This window comes from Coccinella septempunctata, chromosome 5, assembly GCF_907165205.1.
Source record: "Coccinella septempunctata chromosome 5, icCocSept1.1, whole genome shotgun sequence".
NCBI classification, from domain to species: Eukaryota; Metazoa; Arthropoda; class Insecta; order Coleoptera; family Coccinellidae; genus Coccinella; species Coccinella septempunctata.
Window position 1 is genome coordinate 25,603,734 of NC_058193.1, and position 25,427 is coordinate 25,629,160.

General features: G+C 34.6%; 1 protein-coding gene across 1 annotated transcript in view; it reads right to left on the reverse strand.

Annotated features, from left to right (window-relative positions):
* Positions 1-25,427, reverse strand: part of LOC123314173 (calcitonin gene-related peptide type 1 receptor-like) — a 97,943-nt gene that overhangs the window by 921 nt on the left and 71,595 nt on the right. Inside the window, exons 5-11 of the mRNA XM_044899294.1 lie at positions 20,096-20,187; positions 18,461-18,587; positions 7,263-7,492; positions 5,155-5,331; positions 3,380-3,503; positions 2,913-2,954; positions 2,353-2,448 (exon numbers count right to left, since the gene is read on the reverse strand). Coding sequence (XP_044755229.1) covers positions 2,353-2,448; positions 2,913-2,954; positions 3,380-3,503; positions 5,155-5,331; positions 7,263-7,492; positions 18,461-18,587; positions 20,096-20,187 — 888 coding nt within the window. The remainder of the gene's footprint in view (positions 1-2,352; positions 2,449-2,912; positions 2,955-3,379; positions 3,504-5,154; positions 5,332-7,262; positions 7,493-18,460; positions 18,588-20,095; positions 20,188-25,427) is intronic.

Here is a 25,427-nt window from a genome sequence, read left to right on the forward strand (position 1 = left end):
TAGCTAGAATTTATATATCTGTTGAAAAAAAAACCAACTTTTTTTGGTAATATTGTGTATGTTTTCTTTATCCCAAGAAAAACATCATCAATGAGGTTTGTTTGCCTCAGGTTCTCATAAGTGTGCGCCAATAACGTCCATCTTGAAAAATGAAATAATTTTCGGGCTCATTTTGCTGCCCGAATAAATGAGCATTTGAATGCCCAAAACATAGAAATAATGGGTCATCTGCTTATAGTCCTGAACTAGCTTCTAATTACCCTTATTTCTACGGGTAAAACACAAATAACGGGTTTTGCGTTTTACATCATCAGCAGAGGAAGCTGCTGATTAGTAAGAAGGGTGTAGAAAATCGAGATTTGAATACCGCTTGCTCTTCTCTAAAGAGAATTCGTATCTATGCTGGATCGGGTGTGTGGAGGAGAACTACTCTGTAATCTGTGGAGGAGAATGAGCAGGCGGTAACCGAAGCATCCCTATTTTTATGATTTTATGACCTAAACATCTTGAATCTACTCATGCTGGAAGCCCTTCTTCAATGTCATTCCGCATCATGAAATTTTCTATTTCATGAGAGCATTACGATATATTACAATTCATTTGCAGAACTCTTGAAGTGCTGATTTTTGGACATCAAGATAATTTGATAAGATAACACAATTTGGTCGTCATTATGTTGAGATTTTTTTATATATTGAGATAATTATTTTTCATTGCATTGATTAAAAATATTGCTATGTACGGAATCAGCGAAATTTTTTTATCCTATCACTGATTTAATTATAAAATAGTATCTACTTGTGGATGTGTAAATTGAAAATACTGTGATTAAAAATGGGAATAAATTATATTCAAAATACAAATTGCAGACAGTTGCAGTCATATATTATAATAGTAATAAGACTTAGAGATGTCACCGAAACTAGAAGAAAATATCTACACACTAATCATTTTCCAGGATAGTTTTTTGTATTTTCTTCTGTTGAAGTTTTGTAAAATATATTCTAGATCCCTAATTTTTGAACCCCTAGTGTGTCTTGGGTCTATTAATTCCGGCAGAAGGCAGTTTTGATAGAATCTCTCTAGTTTCGGTAACATCCCCTCTTCAAAAAATTGTTCGTCCATGTAAATTTCAATATATATAAACTCTTTCGAATTCCACACGGTGAAAAAGCACTTCTTGCGTCGAGTATTATTAAGTTGCCCTTGTACCTAATAAAAATAATCATGATTTCTTTTGAGTGAATAGGTTTCACCATTAATTATTATTATTATTAATTTCCAAATATGTAATTTTTTTTTTTGGAAATAGTTTCCCATATTGTATAATTTCTCGCCGTATAGGGACATTTTATTTCCACAATTGCATCATTTAGGATGCCATCTGGTGATGCGCCAATAAGAATAGGCCACTGTTCATTTATGAATAGACCACAGCTTCTAAGGGTCAAGTTCAGTTTTTCTTCCAGAAGTCCTCTCACACTCTATCCTCATTGCTTTTTCCCCAAGAAGTAGCTTTACTCGAAAAATGTTTATATAAGATTCCTTCTACAGTTGAACTACAACTTGTAGAAGGATGCATTTTACAAATTTTCCCCAAGAAAGAGGACGTCAGCAATTTCTTTCTACGAAGTCTCAATTTTCAAGCATTTTGCTCTAGGATTAAACTTTAAACTCTTCTGCAATGTAGAGTAGAGACCGAAGCCAAAAATATTCGAAAACGGCGGATTATACTTATATTTTACAAAACCTTCAAATATTCATTAGATAGCGTGCAACTCAGTTTAAAGAGTTGGCTTCTTTGAATTTTTGGCATTTTTATGGTATGTAATGGTCATAATGAGAGAACTGGAAGACGTGATATCTAATATATAAATGAAAAACTAAATTCTGAATTTCATTTCATTCGATATAAAACCGACAGAACTAAAAATAAAATTTTTTTAAGGTTTCTCAACAGACTGTATATATCTTGTAAACCGAGCCGATTCGGAAAAAAAGGTAAAAGAAAGAAGTGTTTCTTTTGAACTCAAGAATCTACCGTTAAAATATTTGTACGAGTCAAGGACTCACCTGCTTGTATAGTTTTAATTGTTTTGCGGTTTTCATTGCCGTTTCCGTTTTGTTTGTTTTAGATCGTTTTTATATGTTAAATGGCATGACTTTCGATCTTAGATAAACCTTGAAAATTCTTCCCTTTTGTGTCTTTGTTATCATGTTATCAGAGAAAAGTTTCTTAAAGTGTGTTCAGCTTTTTTGGGGTGAAAATTAGTTCAATGATTTTGAGATTGGCTCCTTGTGCGGATGAAAATAATGATTATAACTATAATTCGATAATTAATTTCATTTTACCTGACTAATTTGGCCAGTAGTAGTAGTGGCAGTACAGGAACTTTCTCTTGGTCGGAAGGTAACTGTTGCCCATCTTCTCTTCATCTGTGTGATGACCTATGGAAGAAAACATCAGAATAAAATACAGGAAACCAGTCTTATAAGTAATCACAATTCAAATCTGGGGAAGTATTTTCATCAACGGTTTTGAGAGAGAGAGAGAGAGAGAGAATTGTATATATTGCTATAAACTTATTCAATGTATAATTTATAAAAAATGCTATTGTTTTCGTCACAGTTCAAAGTTATTCAATGTTTGTTAGAATAGAACAGGGACGTAGATTAATGATGAAATTTCAGAAAATTAATTTAATTTTGTGAAACTTTCAAAGTATATGACTCAAAATGGCGAATGGACCAAGGTATTGAATAGGTACGCAACTTTAAAGCAATAACGGCTTGTTATTTGACCAGAAGGGTTAAACGATCAAATTAACTAGATTCGAAAATCACAGATTTTTTTCTGAATTTTCACGGACAAAGATGTCTTAATTATTCTTGAATTGAAACGTTACACTCACCTCACCATTGAAGAAGCAGAAGAGAATCGCAACACATAGTCCCTGTTGGAGAAAATTTCAATTTATATTGATAATCATCATAGGGAATAAATTTTCATCCGAATATTTTTTGAAGGTTCGAATTATCTTGAAAAATTCGCTCCCTAAAATAAATTTCCGGTACATAATATGTTTATATTTACTTTCTGACGAACAAGGAGAAATTTCCCTTATTAATTTCCTTCTTGCTAATAAAGACTTCCGAAAATAATTTTGTTGTTAGTTGCCTTGAGGATATTGTCGAAGTGAAAATTCAGATCAGTTTGAGAGTATGGTGAACAGTGTTTTATATTCAGAATATATTGTGGAAATTCAAAAAGTCACTGAGTTTAAATTCCATAAAAAGCTCATAAGAATTGATTCCAATTTAAATGACGACTGTGTGAAGTGTTGCAAAATCATACAAATTCAAAATTTTTCCAACTCACCTGCATCGACGCAGTGAGAGCTGAAACAATTTCGTAGACATATTCCCAAGGATGATTAGGCTCTGGCCGGAATGGAATGATCAAATAGTTGAGCCCTAATAAAGGTACCAACAGCATCGTTGCTCTGGAAATCAATAATATTCAATGATATAAAGAAAGGAGGCGACACTTTTACAGTACAGTAGGAATATAAGTAATAAGCTTATATATACTCCATTCACTTTTATTTTAGCAGTCGGTTGGCCATGGAAATTTGACACATTTCACCCTGTATAGTACGAAAATGTGGGGTTATGAAGCTTGTCAAAATATTTTTGGGTTTTAAATCAACGCTATGTTGTCCGTTCTACGTAAAAGTTTCTGTTATTACGTATTTTATCACAATGTCGAATTCTTCGGAAAATATGTGACGAACATAATTGAAGTTTATACAAACTGATTGAAGGCATACCAAATCCAGTTATTTGCATGGAAAATCAGTATAATATCATAATATGCACTAGCATGAGGAGAGTTAATATTCGGTATCTTCTTTGGTTAAAGTTTGAATACGTTACATCATTTGTAGATTTCAAAATATTAACCCGAAGATGAAATGAAATGGGTACCTCCCGAAGGAATTAACAGATAATTACAAGAATGTTGAATTCTTCAACAAAAATCATCTTGCATCAATATATGAAAAAGGAATTCAAGGAAGTTTCAAGTGAAGATGAACTTCACCTCTGAACAAAAATTTCACATGAATAAACAATTAAAAGGACAACTGGCGCGTATTTGTGGCTGTTCATCTTAATACATTGATATAATAATAATAATTAGGTATTTATTGTTACCTTAAGACATTTACAATGTATAGGACAAGTCAAATGAAAAATAGAAAAATCAATTTTAGGGAACTCATTCTACGATGACATTCATCGAAAATCCTGTAGTAAACTTTTCGCATTAATTCACTCAAAACTCAAACATAAAATTCTCAAATGCTACCACTTTTTTGAGTCTCTCAATAGAAGGAAATTCTTTGTCATCCTCTTCATTCACAATATTTCTGATTGTGGAAATATTCAGCTCAAATATAAGTCGTTTAGATTCAGATGAAACATTATATAAATTCTCTTACATTGAATATGTTCGCTACCGTCTGACGTATTGTGGATTTTAGAATATCAGGGTATAACTATTTGAATGAGCGGACCTGAATTCTAAACAGCACTTCCTGAAACCTTGTCTCTTTTTTCAATCACTTTCGGCATTTTCGTAATAAAAATTGATATTGGTTGTGGCAACGGCGTTATGGCATTAACGACTTTTCATGAGTGCCAACCTTACTCCGTTCTAGTTACAAAAACTTGCGAAAATTATTTCATGGCCAACCGACTGCTAAAATAAATGTGAATGGAGTATAGGTATGTTTGAAGCAGTCGGATACATGAGACATGATCTGTTCTGGGTGTCTCAGAGGAGGAGCTGAATTGGAATCATTGGATCTCGTGGCCTCCTAAGTGGCGCTGTTACTTCCTAGCTTCTACTAACATTCGATCAGGGTCCTTGTATTTCTCTGATGGGTCAGCATTCACTCTGCATAGAAGGTAGGATCTTTGCGTTGGAGCAGTGGAATTTCACCATTGATGGCAGTAAATGTAAATTCCTAATAATATCTATAATGTATACTTATTACCTATAGATTTTCCGATAATTATTGGAGTTTTGATTATATAAAATTTTATTGTATTTAATTATATCGTATCGAATGAACCTGAAGCATGCCTTACCTTAAGGCTTGTAAAGACGCTCTTGAAGCACCAGAACCGGCTCCAGTTGCAGTACCGTGTTTTAGTTTCACTAAAAGTACTCTGAGTATATTGATTAGGAATACAGCATTAAGGATAACAGTGATAGCAACAGGAATCTGGAGAATTCTTGTGAAGCTACAGTCATCCATCCAGCATCTGGAACAGAAAATGTGTTACCATGAAAATGGATATAATGAACAGAAAAATAGGGGACATGCTATCGGAGTTTCAAAATATTTACTTTTGAAAAAATCGAATGTTGCTTTTTATGTCTCATTCAGAAGAAATTACAGAATCTCAAATAGAAAAGTGTGAAGATTTCAGTAGGTAAGTATTATTGCTTTTTGTGCTCTCTATACGGGATATTTTCTATTCATGGAAAATAAATACAGGATATTATTCTCTGAGTGATTTGGAGTGGGAAAAGTCCTGCAGGCGTATGCCCAGAAAGGCTTTGTTTCAAAGATACAGGGCTTTAAATGTTCATAAATAAATAATAAATTGCTCAATAATTTACAAACAGTTTGAGATATTTGAAAGGGATTTGGTTAGATGGAACACCTCATTAAGGTGCTTGTTTTACGTTGAATATTTCATCTTCAGTAATTTCAGCTCCAGTGACTTTTTCAAAGTGAAATTCATTCTTAGAATTCTTATTCAATTTAAAATGAAAAAGGTCCCTCTAGGAAGCACAAGGATCCAAGAGTCCAGACGTTTCGAAAATATCCAGGAAAATATACCTTGGAAGCAAAGCATTTTGGAACATAAGCGTACAGAACCTTCCAGAAATTTTATTCTGGAAACGCAATGCCTGTCAAATCGAAGTGATTCGAATATTCGAAGAAAGAACGAGAAGTTCTTATTTCTGAATTTGAATCAACCTTGTTTTGTGTTCGTGTATTACGGATTGATGATGGCTTGTGACAACAATGGGTTCGTATAATTAAAAGAATGATGAATTGTTTTTCATTCGATTTATACTGTTCGTAGCTACAGATTTCCGATTCATTCTATTCTGCTTCAAAACCTCACCTCTTATATATTGGACTTGATTAATGGTTTATGATGAATGCACAATAATGAAATGAATCTAGATTCCTCCAGATTTTCTTTATTGGGAGGCTGAAAGCTGAAAGTATGCCTTCCCCGAAACCAAACGAATATGCTATTGTGATAGTGAAATACTGAAATACGTAGATATAGTAGTTTAGTAACTACTCATTCCAGTAAAAATCATGTAATTCAGTTTCGACTTTAATCATTATGGATTCTCATTGATTCGACTGCATCCATTTGATACTTCATTTCTTGTTGAATAAATGTCTAATTGGAAAGAAAAACGAATTTTCAGTTGTCAGGAATGACGTACAAAGAAGGATATCATGATCCTTTGTCTCCCCTTTTTCAAGCCTCATTTGAATTCGAGTTATACTCTTTCAAGTACTTGATTGAATCTGGAGAAAATAACAATAAATTGGCAGCAAAAATTGAAAATTTTTTCGACATAAGTGCTATCTTGATTAGAAGAAACAGAAACTGGATATTCTATCTGAGACTTAAGTAGATATAGGTACTAGAAAACCACGAGTTATATCTTATATGCTGCATTTATGAATTCTAGAATGAAATTATAAGTATGCTAACACATTTTTCTGTCTTTTGGAACTCCTGAAATTACTGGACAATGGACAATATGAAGAACTCTGTCAAACTCTGCTTCTTCCGAATGCAGGATGACACCGAAAATAGTTTCTTGCGAACTGAAAATTGGAGTACATATCTTGTTACGTATAACAAATTTTATAATTTTTCTGACCTGAGTATATCATATACTAGGGGGGCACCAACATTTTAGAGGGGGAAGCGGGCCCCCCTCCCTAGCATCGCCACTGATTATTTCTGTAATTTATCTTGCGTGAATCCTTACAAAATGCCTGAGGTAATCTTCAACAAAGCACTTTTCGAGGGCTGAACATAAATCGGTGATAATCTTACAACCCACAAAATCACTTTCCGATACGTCCGATCTCTCACGCAGATGTAAATCTTCATGTTTTATGACAAAACACGCATAAATCAGTACTTACTGCTGAGTGTCCGACACAGTCGTGCCGTAAAAATACCGGGTCAGACTATATATTATAGTGGTTTTTGTTGGAATACCCCATCCCAGCAATAACATGTATCGAACCAATCTTGTTTCAGAGACGAAGGCCGAAACTAATACTGTGTGAAGATACAGACCCTCGCAGAGCATCCAGGAATACGTGGAAATGAGGAAAAAGTAGAGGAGGATGTGGAGCAAGATGCACCACCACTGAAAACAAAAACAATATATTAGCAATGAGCATAAATAAGTAGGTAAAGAAACGTATACCTAAATTATGATTATGAAAAGTTTATATTTCTTATAAACTGATATCAGCTTGGGGAAAAATAAATCCATTTTGTGGTGGATTTCAAGACTTTATTTGACATGTTTTGCATGGTTCGATTCAAGTCAAATATGCACCTTTTTGTTTTATAATTTTCTGCCATTTTGATTCATAATGCTTCTATTACAGAAGCCTTGGTCCTTATTGGTCTTGTAATCTTTCATTTTTACAGTGTGGATACTGTTTTGGAATTGGTTTCTGTTTGTATCCCTGTATTTTCTAAATAAATAAATAAATAAATAAATAAATAAATAAATAATCAATTTTCACAATCTTCTTTTGATTTCTTAACTATAAGAAGAGGATATATAGAAAAATTCTTAGCCTTCTATAAATCCAAACAAAATTTCAATGTCAAAATATTTTATTACTCAACATATTCTCCTCTTGATTGGATACATTTATTACAACGAAGCTGCAACGTCTCTAGACCTTTCAAAAAAAAAAATATTTCTTCTTGCTCTGCAAACCAGACCTACACATCTTCTATTAACTAGATGATAGTCGGATGGAGCAAAATCTGGTGAATAAGGGGGGTGTTCTAGTCATTCAAACCCTAAATCACGAATTGCATGGCAACATGAGATTTGTGTGCAGGTGCGTTGTCATGCAAAAATAAAACACCTTTGGATAGCTTTCCTCTTCTTTTCTCTTCAATTTTTTCTTGTAGAGTGGTCAGTAATGTGGAATAGTAATCTCCGGTTATTGTTCTACTCTCATCCAAAAAATCAATCATGATTACTCCATGGCAATCCCAAGAAACTGAAGCAAGAACTTTTCCAGCAGATTTTTGGACACGAAACTTCTTAGGTCTTGGAGAACCAGAGTGTCGCCATTCCATCAATTGTTGCTTTGTTTCTAGATCGTAGAAATGTACCCAAGTCTCATCCTCAGTAACGATTCGGTTTAAGAAGTCTACATCGTTTTCAAATCGAGCACAGATCGAACGCGATGCTTCTACCCTTGCACGCTTTTGGTCAACATTCAAACATTTGGGGATCCATTTTGCAGCCATTTTTCTCATGTCCAAATTGACTATATGATGAACGCGTTCGTATGAAATATTCAGTGCTTCATATCCGTTTTAGCCCAATTCAACGGTCTGATAAAATCATGTCATGAACTCCATCGATAATTTCGGGGACTGACACAGAAACTGGCCTTTCCGATCGGTCATCATCTTCAATGGAAAATTTACCTCTTTTGAAGCTTGCAGTCCAATTTTTCACGGTCGCATACTAAGGACATTGACCACCAAGGGTATTAAGCATATCTTCGTAAACATGCTTACCTCTTAACCCTTTTAAATACAGGTACTTGATGATGGCTCGATACTCCAATTTTTCGATTTTCACAATTTTGGTGGACATCTTCTTTCTTTCAATTTATTGCGTAACTCTGGTAAAAGCAATATTTTTTTATACATGGAACTTGGTCTAGGCTAACTAGATATCAATGCGTCCTCGCATTTCCGAATACAAAGATTTACGCCACCCAGCTTGAGTCACTGGATAATTTGCGAATTCGGATCAATGGAAGCCGTCAAATTGCATCAGAAATCTTGAGTAATGTTCGTGAACATTTTCAGCAAAACTTACATGGCAGTAAATGGTGTCCATTTTCAGCATTTAATGAACTAATCTTAAAAGTATATAAGTCCTCTTCCCCTATTTTACCTGTCATTTTGCTATCGATGAATATTTTGAAGCAAAATTTCATCAGATAGTACTCGATAGGATCTTCAAAATCAAAGGGTTGTGCTCACCCCTGTTAGGGGGTTAAAGTTAAGGGGATGCAACGTGGGGAAAGGTTGTACCCCCTCGAATCAGAAATTGACGGGTCCGAGCGATTTTCCATATTTTCCTCCTAAAGTCGGAAAAACGAGGTGTTAAATTTTCGTTGGACCACACTGTATATACTGATTGATCTCTTTATAATTGGTTTTTTGGCCGGACAATTTTTCCTCAGAAATTAAATTGATATTTCATCTCAATAAATTAATCGAGGGAGAGGTGTGGTTTTCTACCCTCACACTTTCTCCAATATTTCATCGGTATTTATGTGTGATTCCGAATGTGATTTCAAGCCGATATTTTCGAATCGCGAATTCGAAATGCTTCATATAATGGTTTTGATACAATTCTCCTGCGGATAAATGTGTCAGAAAATCAACATCTTCTGTATCCTTCCGGATATCTTTCGAAGTTTGCGTGCGTAAGAAGCCTCCGCATACATCATCTCCAATTCCGATTGGAGCGGGTCCAGGGCAGGCTCATGGACTGGAGAAATCTCGCTCACCGGTCTGGAAAATTCCAATTTGATTCCAGCTGAATATAAGGTGATTGAATGAAGCTGAATGGAATCCATTTCGGCTAAAAGTATCAACAGAATCAATCCGGTATAGAAACGCTGTGTCATTTAACAGATACCAGAGTTACTTTGGTTTTTGGGATACATTCGAAAGCTTCTTGTAACTTCACGATTTATCGATAGATATAAGTATCTGTTGGGATACTTCGTGAAAGCATGATTATAGTCAGTTTAATAATGAGAGTTGCTTGGCTCAAAAAATAATTAGAAATTACACTTGGATCATTGTCAGTAAGTAAACATCAAGTCATGACGAATATTACGAAATTTTATGTTTATATACATTAATTTTCAACAGAAAGTTCCGAAGGTGAACAGAATATAAGTTTGAATTTGTATTGGATGTTGGTTTCAAGATTTTTTGGTATCTAACGGTGTGATCTGGTTGATGAAAATACTTGTAACTTTTACAGATTTATTTTCCCTTACATCTTACCTACATTTTTCGAACTATATCGAAATATTCAGAGGGAGTGAATGAAGATTAGAGATAACATAATCAAAAATCATCCAAAATGACAAATAATTGGTTCTTATAAAATAAAATAATTTGACCTTGATGTGTAAACTTATTTCTTATCATTTGGAAACATTTAAATAATCTTTGTACACATCCTATCGAAAATTTTGAACATTAAACCAAAATCGAGACTTGAAATAAATGTATATTAATTCATTATCGAAATGAGTTAAAAAAAAAACCGAACATGATCGTTTTAGAGTGACAGATCTAACGTCCTGTAAGGAAGAACATTCAATAATTACAACGAGAATAGACTAGTGAAAATCGACGATGACAACCAGAATGTTTTCTCAAAACTCAGATGTGGAATAAGTCCTTGATTTCATTTTGGTCATCATCGACTGAGTTATGCGGTACTGACGACGGCAAATAAGCCAGAAACCGGTCTGCCTGCTACCCTTTCGATCGATAACGACACGTTCCCTGCAGTTTAAATTCAAATATAGATCTTTACTAGTCCATTTTCGATGTTATTATCATTTCATGCCATTCAAACATTATGAAGATTCATATTTGTTGAAAACTTTTCTCTCCCAACGTGGAATGCGTTCCGACATAATGCGAATGACTGAATAATTCAGTTTGTGGTTTCAAACCTCATATCAGACTATGTAATCAGACCAACAATTGAAAATCTCGGAAATACTATATGAAACTGTCGGGCATATTACACTGAAATAGAAAAAGTCTAAAATAAGAACTCTTTTAACATGAGGCGTTAAATTTTTGATGGCCCCCTGTACAGGGTTGGCAAAATTCGTTGTCTACTGAAGGGAACTCGAGAGGAGAAAACGGATTGCAAATTCTCGAGCTCTGTTTTCATGACTAATCCAAATCTGAAAACAGAATCGGCCTATCAGTTTTAGATTTCCAGTTATAAACAAAAATTGAGATTATGACGATTCCGAAAAGTTCTCATAATTTTTTTGTCTTTGAAGTTACAGATCTGAAACTTCAACCTTCTAAGGCACCTTCATACGTAGATTCTACCGACAAAAGATTTTTTTCAATTCAAAAATAACAAATTCAAAAGTTTGCATTTAAAAAAATGAAAGTTCACCTGATGGTTCAAAATGAAAAAAATATTTTGAGTTCATCAGTGGATTCTACGTAAAAAAGTGCCTGTAGAATGTTCAAGTTTCAGATTCGTAACTTCAAAGACAAAAAACTTATGAGAACTTCACGAAATTCATCAGTTTTCTTCTAGTTGCTGTAGTTCTCGAGATCCTGTCAGTAGACAACGAATTTTGCCCACCCTGTACAAGCCACACTTTTTTCTCCAGACGTTTTCCTCACCACATAAACTATTTCGCACCATTTGATGGTCGGATAATAAAGCAGCTGACTGTTTACTTTCTGCCATTAAGAATTAACACTTTTTTTCCTATAATAAATTAGTTTTCCGAGTTTCCAACAGTTCTTCGAGCTCTGGAATAGAATTCATCCAATTACCCAAAGTTAATCCAATTTGGGACGAGGGTGCTCAGACAAATCAACCCAATGTATCGATCTTGTAAAATGAAATAGTTTCACGGATGATGATATCACGAATTTTTACATAAATCCCCACGGAACTATTTTTGCCCGTTTCGCAGAAATCGATAGAGAAAATCAGAATGAGGCATTCGTATCTACCACTATAGAACGAACAGAAAACATGATTTTGACAATGCAGACTTATAAAAGCTGGACACAAGGGCGGTCCTAGACTGAATTTCTGGGGGGGGGTAGTAATCGAAAGAACAATTGAAATTTCAATTCAAGACTTCAAATAACACCCTGTAGGTATCTCTAGGTAGCATTTGCATTCACATATTTTTCTTCTTAAAATTGCACAAGGAATCTCCTTTTTCATTTCATTATAATATTGTTTTTTCTTAGTTTTTTCATATGAAAAATTCAAAAAATCGAATTCTTTATGGGCTCTGGGGGGGTAATTACCCCCTTTACCCCCCCGTAGGACCGCCCTTGGCTGGACAGAAAAAACTTCGAATACTTTGTTTTGAAGTTGTTGAATGAAGGTCTTAAACTGTTATTTGATTATTAACAGGAAAAATTGTGAATATTCTCGACATTATTTCAACAACCAAATTTTGCCTAGTTCTTCTACTCTCATAGAAAAGGAAAAGCTCATGCGATCCTACAGATGAAGTGAGCAACAATTTTTTAACGATATCGCACGTGTATCAGTGCAAACTTGAAACAGAATATTCGATTTTCTCAAAATGAGTTGAATATACACTGACAATAAGTGAAATACATGGCGTACAAAGTTTATCACGGTACTTCAATATGCAGAAGACTGCGCACTTATCGCTAGCATCCCAGAGGATCTACAAATAATGTTGGACACCTATAAACATATATACGAAGCTTTAGGCCTTAGACTCAATATTGTCAAAACCAAAATCCTGGTAAGTCCGCCAGACAACTTTCAAAGAGATATCAGCCTAGAGGATGAAACTCTAGAACAGGTCGAGCAGTTCAAATACTTGGGAAGCTTCATAAATACTAGAGCTAACCTGGACACGCAAATACATAACCGTATTCGGCATCACGGGCATTCTGGAAGCTAAATTTAAAATCACGACCTCAATCAAGTTTGTCTATGACCTCAATCTGAAGACCAAGACAGCTGTTTACAAAGCCGTGGTCCTCCCAACGCTTCTTCACGGAAGCGAAAGCTGGACTCCCTACAGGCGACACATTAAACAGCTTGAGCAAACGCAACAGCGTCATCGGATGGTTTCAAATGCAGAAGTCTTGCAGAGCGCGAGTTGTATAACAATTGAGACTCAATTAACTAGGGCCCGACTAAGATGGAGCGGCCACATTCTGAGGATGCAAGACACAAGACTCCCCAAAATAGCTCTGTTTGGCGAATTCACAGAGGGAGCTCGGAAACCAGGAGGCTAGTATAAGCGGTTTAAATATATACTGCATCAATCTCTAAACAAGGAACAACCAGCATTAGGCAGATCACAGTGGAGGACTTTGGTCCACAGCTATAATGGAGACTCCATTCCCTATCCATGCCCGGAGTGTGGAAGAATCTTGTAGGTCACGGTTGGGTCTCTTCAGTCACAGGAGGGCACACAGTCGCAAGAAGCCCTAAGAAATTATAAGTTTGTTCGCACCGATAGTCTTTTTGTAGATTTATTCTCGGTAACGAGATTCAGCAATGATGATTGAGTATCGGCCACATCAATCCAATATATCAGTTTCTTCATTTTTCCTGATATGTTATTCTATTCCATATTTATGACACAAATTCTTGTCATGGTTATCGTGAATTCTAACATATAATCGAATATTCATTTACATTTTCGGTACTTTCGGCTCATTTCAGGGGAAATCATTAATTTGCAATCATGAAAGAATTTGAAATATTGTCCTAAAGCTTGCCTCACTTGCAAGTAGTAAGTGAACATCAAATACAAGGCTAAATTGAAGTGAAACGCAGAAAAGATGTTCAAATTACACTTCCGAATCCGTAAGAAACGCGCTAGTACCCCTAGAGCTAACTTTCCCAATTATATATTCATTTCATCTCGGATTAATATTGTTTATTAAAATGCTGACAGAATAGTAATCTTGCTGCTCCACCCTCAGTTAACCTTTTAATGAATATTGTAATAGACAATGTCGTGTAATTCTCACGTATTGTGTCACTTAGACGTCATCCTCAGGTGGTTCGTGCATCTGTTAAGCCTTATTTCTACTTCCCAAATTCAGTAATTACGAGGAATATGGTATGTTCGGTCAAACGAGATGTTGTTCGAATAATTACTCCACAAGTTATGTTCAAAATATTCATGAATATACTGTAACATTTGTATTTCTATCACATAATTGAGGGCGACGAGAATGAAATGGTTAGTAATGCATTCCAAAAAATTCATTGAAAATGTGTAAATATCCAGTTTTCCAAATTAAAGATCAATTTATGCAAGTTTCTGTATAAGAGGATCACTGTTAGCAATGCAAGTAGAGATGAATGTTTAGGAGGAAGTGTGAATATCGATTAAGAGTCCATCGTCTTCAGATTCCATTAATATGGGGTATGTTATAACCTAATCCACTTTGACAAGGTTGGAGTTGGGAAGATGGAATCGAATTTCTGACTTAATATGCGAAATCCTTCAGTGAATTGAATTATGGCTTCGATATCATCTTGAATGGTTTGAGAGACATTCGGATAAGGATTATCAATTCTTACGAAGAGGAGTGAAATTTGACTGCATTTCTCAAGTACGCTATTAGTTTCAAGTTGGGTTCTCCCATCAAGACATTGTCGTTAGTAAACACGGTATGGTGGATGCTCGAGGAAATGATTCTGAACTTTGATGGATTAATTTTCGAAGTTTAATTAAATGGATATCATACATATAAGATATTTGCCCAGAATTCACATATAGCCGGAAACGTTTCATGAGCGCGCAATTTCATCCACTGTGTATTGGGCTCCACTATGGTGTGATATGACATTTTTGGTTTATTTTATGTGAAATTCAACTCCTCTGCTGTTATACAGGTTTTATAACCAAATAAGTGCAAAAGGAACTTTCATTTAAACTAAGGCCCTTAGGCCTATCCTTGTGAAATTACACGCTTTCAAAAATGAGTATAAAAAATGTCATTGATTTTTATTGGAAATGGTATTTTGTCTGCATGCTCTACCAATAAAAAGGCAGGCTATGAATATTTTCTCAATTTGAAAATATGTGTTAAAAAAGACGGTCAATTGCAATTTTTTTTTACTGTGTTATGTTCGTAAAAACAATAGTTTCCTAGTATTAAAATGAAATACAACATTGTAGATGAACGGATCTTCTTTGGGTTGAATCGAAAAAATCTAGTATGTGGCTTTCAAGTAGCTTCGATTTCTATTGTAGCATTATTATTGGAAGAATTTGCCCACAAAGTGTCATTTAATTCTTCTACTCTGCAGGTGAGCACGATAACTTTTCGGGGAAAGGACTGTGAGCTTTAGTTTACATGAAACACCCCTCCTTTAATTTCTGCCAAGTGATAACCTCCTAAAAACTTCCGCACTTATTTGGTAGCATCCTGTATATTAACCATATTTTATTTTTGTATGCCAATCTGAAAAGACAATTACGCCTTCATCTTTTTGCACCGTATGAGCTTATTTTTGACAAATTACTACCTAGTTATCTGAAAAAATGATTTAAACTTTCGCCATTATTGCCCATAACCACCACAATTTAGACACGATTTTCTAAACATGAGAAGATGGGTGACGATTTTGCATTCACAGACCAAAATTCGTAGTACTTGAAACAAGAGGACAATTTTCTGAAACATTTTATTGTTATCACTGAAAATCTGAAAAAAAGGTGTGCCTTCACCCTTTTGCACCTTACGAGCTCGTCTTTATTAGTACTTAAAAGACAAATGCACCTTCGCCATTTTGCACCCTATGAACTTATTTTCTACGCAATTCAATTAATGGATTAATTGGCATTCCACGAGCACAGTTTTGACACAATCACTAGAAATGTGAAAAATAGGAATGATTCGTGCCGGGGCCATTTTGCATCAGACCAATGTTCGACGAAATTACAATTAATGAAAAAAATTAAAACTTGCCCATTCGCCATTTTGCACAATTTCGATTCGCTTACTATATAGTTGGGGAGCCGACGATACCAAATCAGGATTTACTCGAGTACTAGTGGACTTTGAAGATGAGATGGTAGAAAGAAAAAAAGGTTCTTTGATGTATGCACTTTCAGCGCTGGGAAAAGCGTCTGCAGGTTCTCAAAGATGTAAAAAAAAATCGCCATACTCGAGAGTGTCAGATTAAGATACTGTAAATGTCCTATGTGTCTATGAAAATTAATCTGACAGTTTGCGTGGTGCAGCTGGCCGGACGAAAGAATTGAAAATGGTTAAAAAAATTTTTTTTCGAGCATGTCAGATTATAAGAGGATATGTTAATTGGACCCAAAGGAAGCTACTTTTCAAGGGGATGACAATTCGGACGTGACGCAAGATCACAGCGGTCCTTTGAAAATGCAAAAAAATCGTTATTTTTACAGGTTGGCAAGATTGGTGATACAAGAACTACCACTTTTTAACCCAACGAGATAGAGGAAAATGAATGTACCATTCATGTCGTCTTTTTTCGAGAAACTCATAATGCCATCAACTGCATTCCTCTATCTTCTTTTGTGTTTGAGTTACAGGCCAAAATTGAAATTTGGGCGATTTCAACTTTGGTCATTATCTCCGTTTCTCTTTGTGCTAGGATGTTGAAATGAAAACATTTTACAGACACTTTTTTGATTTCAATCCAGTGGAGTACAATGTTTTTTTAACAGGTTTATTAGCTGAGCTATAACATAAAGTTTTATTTTTTGTTATGGAAGTAGTAGTTTAAGTTTAAAATTTTTTTTACCGTTTCAGAAATATATGATACATCGCCCTAACCCCCGGTTTCATAAAGCTCGATAAGGGAATCAACGCTTGATTGACAGATAAACGTCAATTTGTTTTCAATCAATAATTCAGTCATAAGAATTCGGAATTCAATTCTCAAATAAAATTATGATCTATATACATCCATTCAATGATTCTAAATTGCTTCTTGTTCAATATATGTAGGAATGAAAAAGTTTTAGTGATTTCGTTTTTGATCGGCAGTAAGAGTTTTATGAAACCCGCTGTAAGTCTTTCTCTCTGAGTCATTTTAAACTACAGTTTTCATAAAAGAAAACATATCTTTATGTTATAGCTCAGCAAATATATCTGTTGGAAAAAAACATAGTACACCAATGGATTGCTATCAAAAAAGTTTCTGTATAATGTTTTCATTTCAACATCTTAGCTTATACAGATACGGAGATAATGACCAAAATTTAAATTTTATTTTCGACCTATAACTCGAAAATAAAAGAAGATTAAGGAATGCAGTTGATGGCATTATTAGTTTTTCGAAAAAAGACGACATGAATGGTACATTCATTTTCCTCTATCTCGTTATGTTGAAAAAGTTGTAGTGCAGGTATCACCAATTTTGCCCACCCTGTACATACTCGAGCGTGATGTCAGATTTTCATACAGATGGTTAATCTCGGTGTTGCAGACGTGTTTACCCATAAATCAGACACTAATCAGGAGGGGTTTTCTTAATCTGACAGTATGAAGTTTAGAATAAGGGTTTTTTTACATATCTTCTGTACCCCTTTCCTGTACCTATAATCGTTTCTGTATTCAATATGAAAGTTGTAGATAATAACATTCTGTACAACTTTTGTCTGAAGCAATTTTTCATACCCTTAACCGTTTTGGAGCTAGAGGGTGAATTATCACCCTCGCCCTTAGGCGAGGAGTTTACCACACATGCGAAAGGCCAAGGTCAATGTAGAAACCCACATTCGTCTCCATATATCTCAAAAACGTTCAAACGTAGAAAAATTGCTTCGAACAAAATTTGTAGAAGATGTAGAAGATTCTTTGAGTAATTTTGAGAACAAAAGTCTCATAAACATGGAACCGAAAAGGAATCGTTTTCGAGATACAGAGTGTTGAAGTTAGAATTTTTTTTAAAGTTTTTCTCTTATTGTATCTACACTTCACAAGATATTCAACTGGAATTTGGCATAAATATTATAATTGATAGTTCACACCAACCATGAGACATGCCAATTTCAATAGCAAATTAACAGGGTCACAATTTTTCTGGACCACTGTCCCCTGTTTGCATCCAGAACGTTTTTTTTTTGACGAGCCACTGTTTACTTGAAAAAATGTAGAAAAGTTTTGTTGTCGTATAAAACTTTATGGCCTCTTTTTGTTTTGTCGTATCTGCTACCGATTTCGAGAAAAAAAATTTTGAACGATTCTCTCGAAATACCCAGAAAAATCTAAATTGTCATAAAAATTCAGTCAGTTAGAACATTTATTTGAAAAATTTAGAAAAATCACTCACCGGATTATGCTCTATAACATCGATGGAATGAAGTACACAGTTATACCAAAGCAGCCACAAGAAATTGTTGATTGCGAAGGCACTGAACAAATTCATGTGGATTGTTATTCTCGCACATCTTAGAGATCTGAAATATAAAACAAAAATGTTTCAGTAAGATGAATATAATAAATCGGTTTTGATTTCAATTTAAGCATACCTAGTTCAGGAATCTGAGGAATTTCACCCTATAAATTCACCCTTTGTAACTGATATGACATGAAAATTGTTGACTTTTTTCGCAGACTGAACTGTTTCTCCATTGAAATCCGAAATAATTGGTCGAAATTATGTTTTTCTGAAATTCTACTTTAGGTTCTTATACAGGTCGATTCACATTGATGGCCTTTTAGACGTTAATGGAAAACTAATCACAATTTTACTGAAAATTTGCTGTTAGGCTTTCCAACAATGAACATTCTTCCTGGGGCATTGATGTGTCAGGTTATCTATGGTGTCAGTTAAGTTTTGTTTACTTTTTTGACGTTGACCGTCATTACGTGATGCGACACGGGCACGATGAGGTCATGTGTGTCCCCACCTTTAGCCGTTCATGTTTTACTGATATGTTTCCTCTCATAGAGATGTCCTAGGATTGATCTTGGTGTTTTTTTATTCTTTCAGGGAACGAATACACTCGAAAAACAAAGGCCGCAGCTGGTTTTCCTCGCCTCAAGAAACTTTGTAGATATATCATGATTATAAGAGAGCTATTTGCTAATCACTTAAATAGCTTGAAACCTTATGAATGTTAGAATTGCTCCAGTAGTTATGCCTTCTCATTTCCCGAAGGATTACCCAAGTCCTGAAAATGTCGAATATATCGTAACTTTCCCCATATCCTAAACATTTCTTAAAACTTTTCTTGTGTGTCTCCTTTTACCTCCACATATTTCTGACACAAGAGACGTTCTTCCCTGAAATTGGGGCACGTGTTTGCAAAACTTATTCCATTATCTTCAACACCCAGGTAAACAAGGGAACCAGCCATTTTCCATATAAATACGATTCGGAAGTTTCATATGAAAATATGGAAAAGCCCAAATTTGCCCAATTCCTTTATTTTATTTGCTAGAGTTTATTTATGTGTGTAGTAAAATAATGTAGAGGGTGTCATATTTGAATTGGAATTGGAATATGATAAGAGCAAATGTAGAGTGGTTAGGACTGTAGTGACATAGATTGTACTACATATAAATTCAAATCATAAGGATAAAGTACGTTTAAAAATTCAATTCATCAGATTTGAAAACTATCTCAGAAATCTTTCGAGGCACATTGAATGAAATTACATACAAAATAATCTTGATTTTTTTTTATTGTGAACTGAGTGAAAGGTAGGTACCCAATCCAATAAAAAATTAAATCTTTCACATTTTGTAGTCATTTATCTCAAACTTACGTGTCAATTATCAAATGACATGTAACTCCTACGATCTAATTGTTCTCTTTTTTCACTATATTTCTTATTTAAATCGATTTTTTGAATTTGCTATGGGGGAAATATAAAACAAGAAGTTAACTAAGCCAGTGAAGCGAGTTATTGGGATCATTCAGTAAACAAAAATTCTAGAAAACTATTTGATTGATACTTACTTGAAGTAGATAAATATAAGAAGAGAGACTAGAAGAGCTACCAAGGAAACGCTGTATCCAACTGTGTAGATCAAGATGATGTTTTCTCGAAACTGAAAAATGAAGAAAATTTGGTTAGGGATGATCTTATTCCATCCATCAGCATGCATTTTTTTTACATAGATGAAACTCTGAATAACTATGGAAATTCTGTTAATTGAATGCTGTTAATTCAATCACAGATATGTTAACTGTACTCGAATTTTTTTCGTTTAGCAATCGATTATTTGATATTTACTTCTGAAAAAACTGCCTGAAGTAAAATGTTTTCTATTTTTTCATGCTCAATATTTTATTACAAGGGCCAAATTCAATATTTGAAACACCCTGTGTAGGCAGATTCAGTCGTAAGCGTTTAATGTAAATGGACATAAACTGATGAGAATCCATTTTTGGCAGAAAACTGAACATTTCTAGTGGTCCATGTATGTTATCCAATGAAAGAGCTGATAAGAGTTAGAATTTGTTAGAATGATGATGCTTTCAACTCTCAGAATCAGTTATGGTCACTTTGTCCATATAATTCAATTTAAGGTTGCCAGCCATATATATTTTTCTGATAGATAAACACTTGGATTTCCAAAAAATATCTACTTGAGGACTCAAATTGATTATCCCATAATCGGCGCCATAAGGACCAGAAAAAATGTTCAAAAATGATACAATTCATTATGTATGGGCTAATTTGAAAGAGACTGGTGTAATTTAATAAAAAGATATGGCTTTCGGAATGGAAATGATAAAACATGATTACCAGGCATAAAACATTCAAATTGATAGATCATCAAGGATATCGCGTTTATATGACCTATATAAGTTTATTTCGCAAGGAAATTAGACTTTTATGTGTGAATCCAGGATGCGCATTGGAATGCCAAATAGTTTTGTACCAAGCCGTTGATGTTTTATAAGGTTTGAATTTGTCGAGAATAGCTGGAATATTCGAAGATAAAAAAAGTGTTTGAAGAAAAATTTCTCAACATACTCCAAGATGTTATTCCACTGAATACAAAAAAGAGGGCAATACAAATTTTTACAATCTAAAAACAATGAAGCATGTGTAAAGAAATGGCAAGAAGAAACAAATCCTTGAACCTGTTCCAGACCTCGGTGTAAGTAGGGGAAAAATGTCTACGACCACGGGGTACAATACGTATCTTCGTATGATACATGAAAAAAGATAAAAACTCTGTCTGTCCGTCTGTCCTGTCTGTCTGTCCGTATACTTGATGATAATGAATTTGTGTAAAGATACTTCTGGAAGTCTATTATTTAAAGTTTTGAAACTACTTCTTTTCAACACGATTGCACAGTTGAATACAGCTTACATCATTGATTTACACTCTTGTTGTACACTGAAGTTTGCTAGAACGAGAACTGTGCTATATTAAGGGCAAAGTGAAATTACCATTATTGTCTCCCCCACCTGAATCATTGCATTCTCTGCTCTGTGGAGAAACCCCAGAATCACGACATTTTATCTAACACTCGGAAATGCAATGGATATTTCTAAATGACTTCATTTGGACCAGACATAATTATTGAATTACTCTTAAAAAGAGTAGTTTTGACTCCCCTTTCTGTTTTTTGAATCCAAAGCTAAAATAAATCCCTAAATTCATGGGCAATATCCAGGGTGAGTCTCTGATTCGTACAAATATTCCCACATTAGATTCTTGAGATGAAAAAAAATTTATTCTTATACCATTTTTTCCTATTGGGCCCTGATAAAAAGCTATAGCCATTTTAAGTTTTCATAATGAGCTGTGCCACCCCTGGAAAAACCAAAGTACCTTCAGAATAAAAATCTAAATCTGTGAATCTTCCAAACAGAGTTGTATTCAACCAAAGTACCCAATTTTCCAAAAATCCCCGATGCTTTCAAATTTTTGAACTTCAAATTACTCGAAAACGGCGCATTATATGAGAAAATATTAAGAATACCTACTTCCATTTTACAAAACGTTCAAGTGTTCATTAGATATCGTCTAACTTAGTTTCAAGAGTTGGGTTCTTTGAATGTTTGTTTTTTTATGGTAAGTAATGGTCATAATGAGAAGACTGGAAGACGTGGGTGATATCTTGTGATATTCTTGTGTGTGGTTTTTCAACAACCTGTACCTTTTAAACCGAGCCGATTCGAAAAAATTGGTGAAGGAAAAAAGTGTTCCTTTTGACCTCAAGAATTTACTGTTGAAATATTTGTACCAGTCAAAGACTCACCCTGTATTCATTGTTATCATTCATTTTGACATACTTATGCTCTTCTTTTCCTCCGTTTTCAACCTTTAAAATCATTCTTCAGAACACCGATGTAGAAGAATCATTATTGTTGTTGTCTGATTCTTAAAGCAGTATCCAGAAGAACAATTCTTGAAGATCTGCAGCAATTCCTTCATGTACATTATTGGTTCGATTATTCAAGATCAATTTTCTAATCGTTTTGCGTATGCTATGACAATCAACACAGCGCAAGGACAATCCTTGAGTGCTTGTGGCCTGAATCCCGAAAATTGTTGTTTTTCTCATAGCCAGTTGTATGATGCGTGTTAAAGTGTCGGCAAATCATTTGCTTCCTTTATTTTAGCACCTGACAAAAAGACTGAAAAAGTTATTCATCAGAAGGTTCCTCAACTGCAAATCATTTAAAAACGAAATATTATACAACAAGTACCGCTTCAACAGAGCAAGTGCTTTGATGATATTTAATCACATTCATATCGATGTAATTTCAATGTAATTGAAATAGTTTTTTATTAATTTATTCATCCCATGATTTGAAAAACATTCGTTGCGAATGTCTGATCCGAAGGATTGACTTCAAGCGCACATATTATCCTGATTTCCTAACCTATGGATTTGAGGAAACTTTTATTATATTGGCACTCTACTTCGTCTTGTGAACTCTGCCTTTGATATATGAGTGAAGTTATTTCATTAATAATTCATGAACTAGTTACCATAAGCCAGTTACCGTAGTTTGAAAAATAAACGAGCTTCCTACTGGTGCACCTAAATTATCACAGAAATAAATTTACATACCTTCGACCTCGCTGATTAATCAAAGATCGAGCAACGACCAAAGGGCTCCCAAATTATAATACTGATGAAAAACCCCTACATGCTACTACAGGATTTAATTAGAAAAAGCCATTATCCTGAGTTATATCATATTTGAACCGAACGCAACTGTATCGAAATATCTCATATACCACGAATATACCAGTGGGAGTTTCTCAACATCGCCGAAGCTATTATTCAGGCGGAAATGCTAGTTCGCTCTGTTCCTTTGAGGAAACTGCGTTAGAGGCCACTTTATTAGAATCCCCTGTTTGCTGCGTTACTGTCAGAAGACTATAATTTTCAGTTGGAACATCGAGTTGCTACCAATTAAAAAGGCTAAACGAAGCCCATTCCTACTCTATTTTGTGATCTGCAATTAGTGCCGTTTAATGAGCTGTTTCTTCTTGTTCACCAACGTATTAGATTCTCGATGTTCCCCTCTGAAAGGACCCTTGAATACATTTTCAACAAGCCAATTCAATAGTTTTCAGATTCATTACTACACGGAGGTATTTTTCTGAAAAAGATCATGTCTGCACTGTAGTAATTCCAAAAAGAAATTCTTTTAGTGGGAACAAGGACAAACACCAAAAAAATCTTAGACTATATTTGTCGACGTTTTGTAGATTTTCATCTACTTCATAAATTAGAGTTTATAAAAAGAGTTGAACATAAATTAGTAGATGAAAATCTACGAAACGTCGCCAAATACAGTCTAAGAGTTTTTCGGTGTTTGTCCTTGTTCCAACTAAAAGAATTTCTTTTTGGTTTGAACGTGGAGGACACAATAATCATAGTTTACTGTAATTATTTTTCTTCTGTTCACCACCAATCGTATGATTCTGAAAACCTCTTTCTTGGACAAAGCAATTAATTTTTCCGAAATCTGCATATGTCGAACTCGTTCATAATGCCCGCTTTCGAAAAACTTAATCTGGAATCAGTACTTGTTTGGTGGATCAGAATCGTACTGTTTTATTCTTACCTACATAGTAATGGAATACAAGAGGTCAGAGCCCAATCCGTTAGTTCACCCAAATCAAACTGAACGTTTTAGAAATCCTCCAAAACATTAGTATGCTTTAGGCCATCTGCATATAACAGGAATTTCAAATACGAATATGTCAAAAAATACTCAAGGACATATATCTACCTATATTGAAAACAGTAGGGTTCCAAAATGGGAACCCTGGGGGACACCAAAAATATTGGAAAAAATCCTTGATCTGAAGCCACCTCACATTCAGATCTATCAGATCTATTACAGATAAGCTGGTAGACTATATTAAATAACCAGCGTTCAGAAAATCATCGTCATGATGAATATACATCCAATCAATGATTTTTGATAACAACTTCTGTATTTGCTCTTGCTGAATAAAAACGACTTATTGATAACGCTGTGTTACTCATTTGATACTCTTTTAGTTACATCGGTGAGCTAACTGAATCACCTTCCAGTTCATTAAGTAGTAGTTGGGGAGCGCAAGAGGGAAATTCGGAATTTACTCCAGCGTGTCAGATTAATATAAGGGGAGATACCTTGGACACTGTAGAGTACCTCTACCAAAAATTAGACCTGTATAGGGGGAATTTTCTAGGACAGCCTGTCAGAATAGTAAAAAAAATGATTGTTTATACTCGAGCGTGTCAGATTAAGATATATGTGGTTAATTACATGTTGAAAAGTATATATTCTCTTAATCTGACAATTTAAGCCTAATGAAAATGTGTGTCAGGGCGCCAAACTTGCAAAAAAAAGCGTCATGTGTACTTTCTCGAGCGGGGTGCCTTTTTTTCTTATATTGAAGCTAATGATTCAAGAATAATGGAAAAAATATAATCTGACAGTTTCAGCAAGGCGAAACAATAAAAATTGACCATGAAGGTCACAAAAATTAGTTTTTTCAAATATTTCCTCTCCTGGGTTTCAAATTGTTTTCGCATTCATTATAAAACTTGTAGGGCATAATATTTTCTACAAATTTTGTTCGAAGCTATTTTTTCTATGTTTGAACGTTTTGTAGATATATGGCGACCCATAAGACTGGTATCGATTAAAATTTATTCTGGGAGGATTCTGCATTTCTTAATAAACTTTTTAGGGTTTTCACTCCCAATCTCTGAAACAAAATCAATTAAAAATGAAATAAACGATTTGCTCCTGCGTAAATTCTTGCACTAATTTGTCAGGAGCAAATCGAGTAGAAAAAATTGTTGCCTGATAATG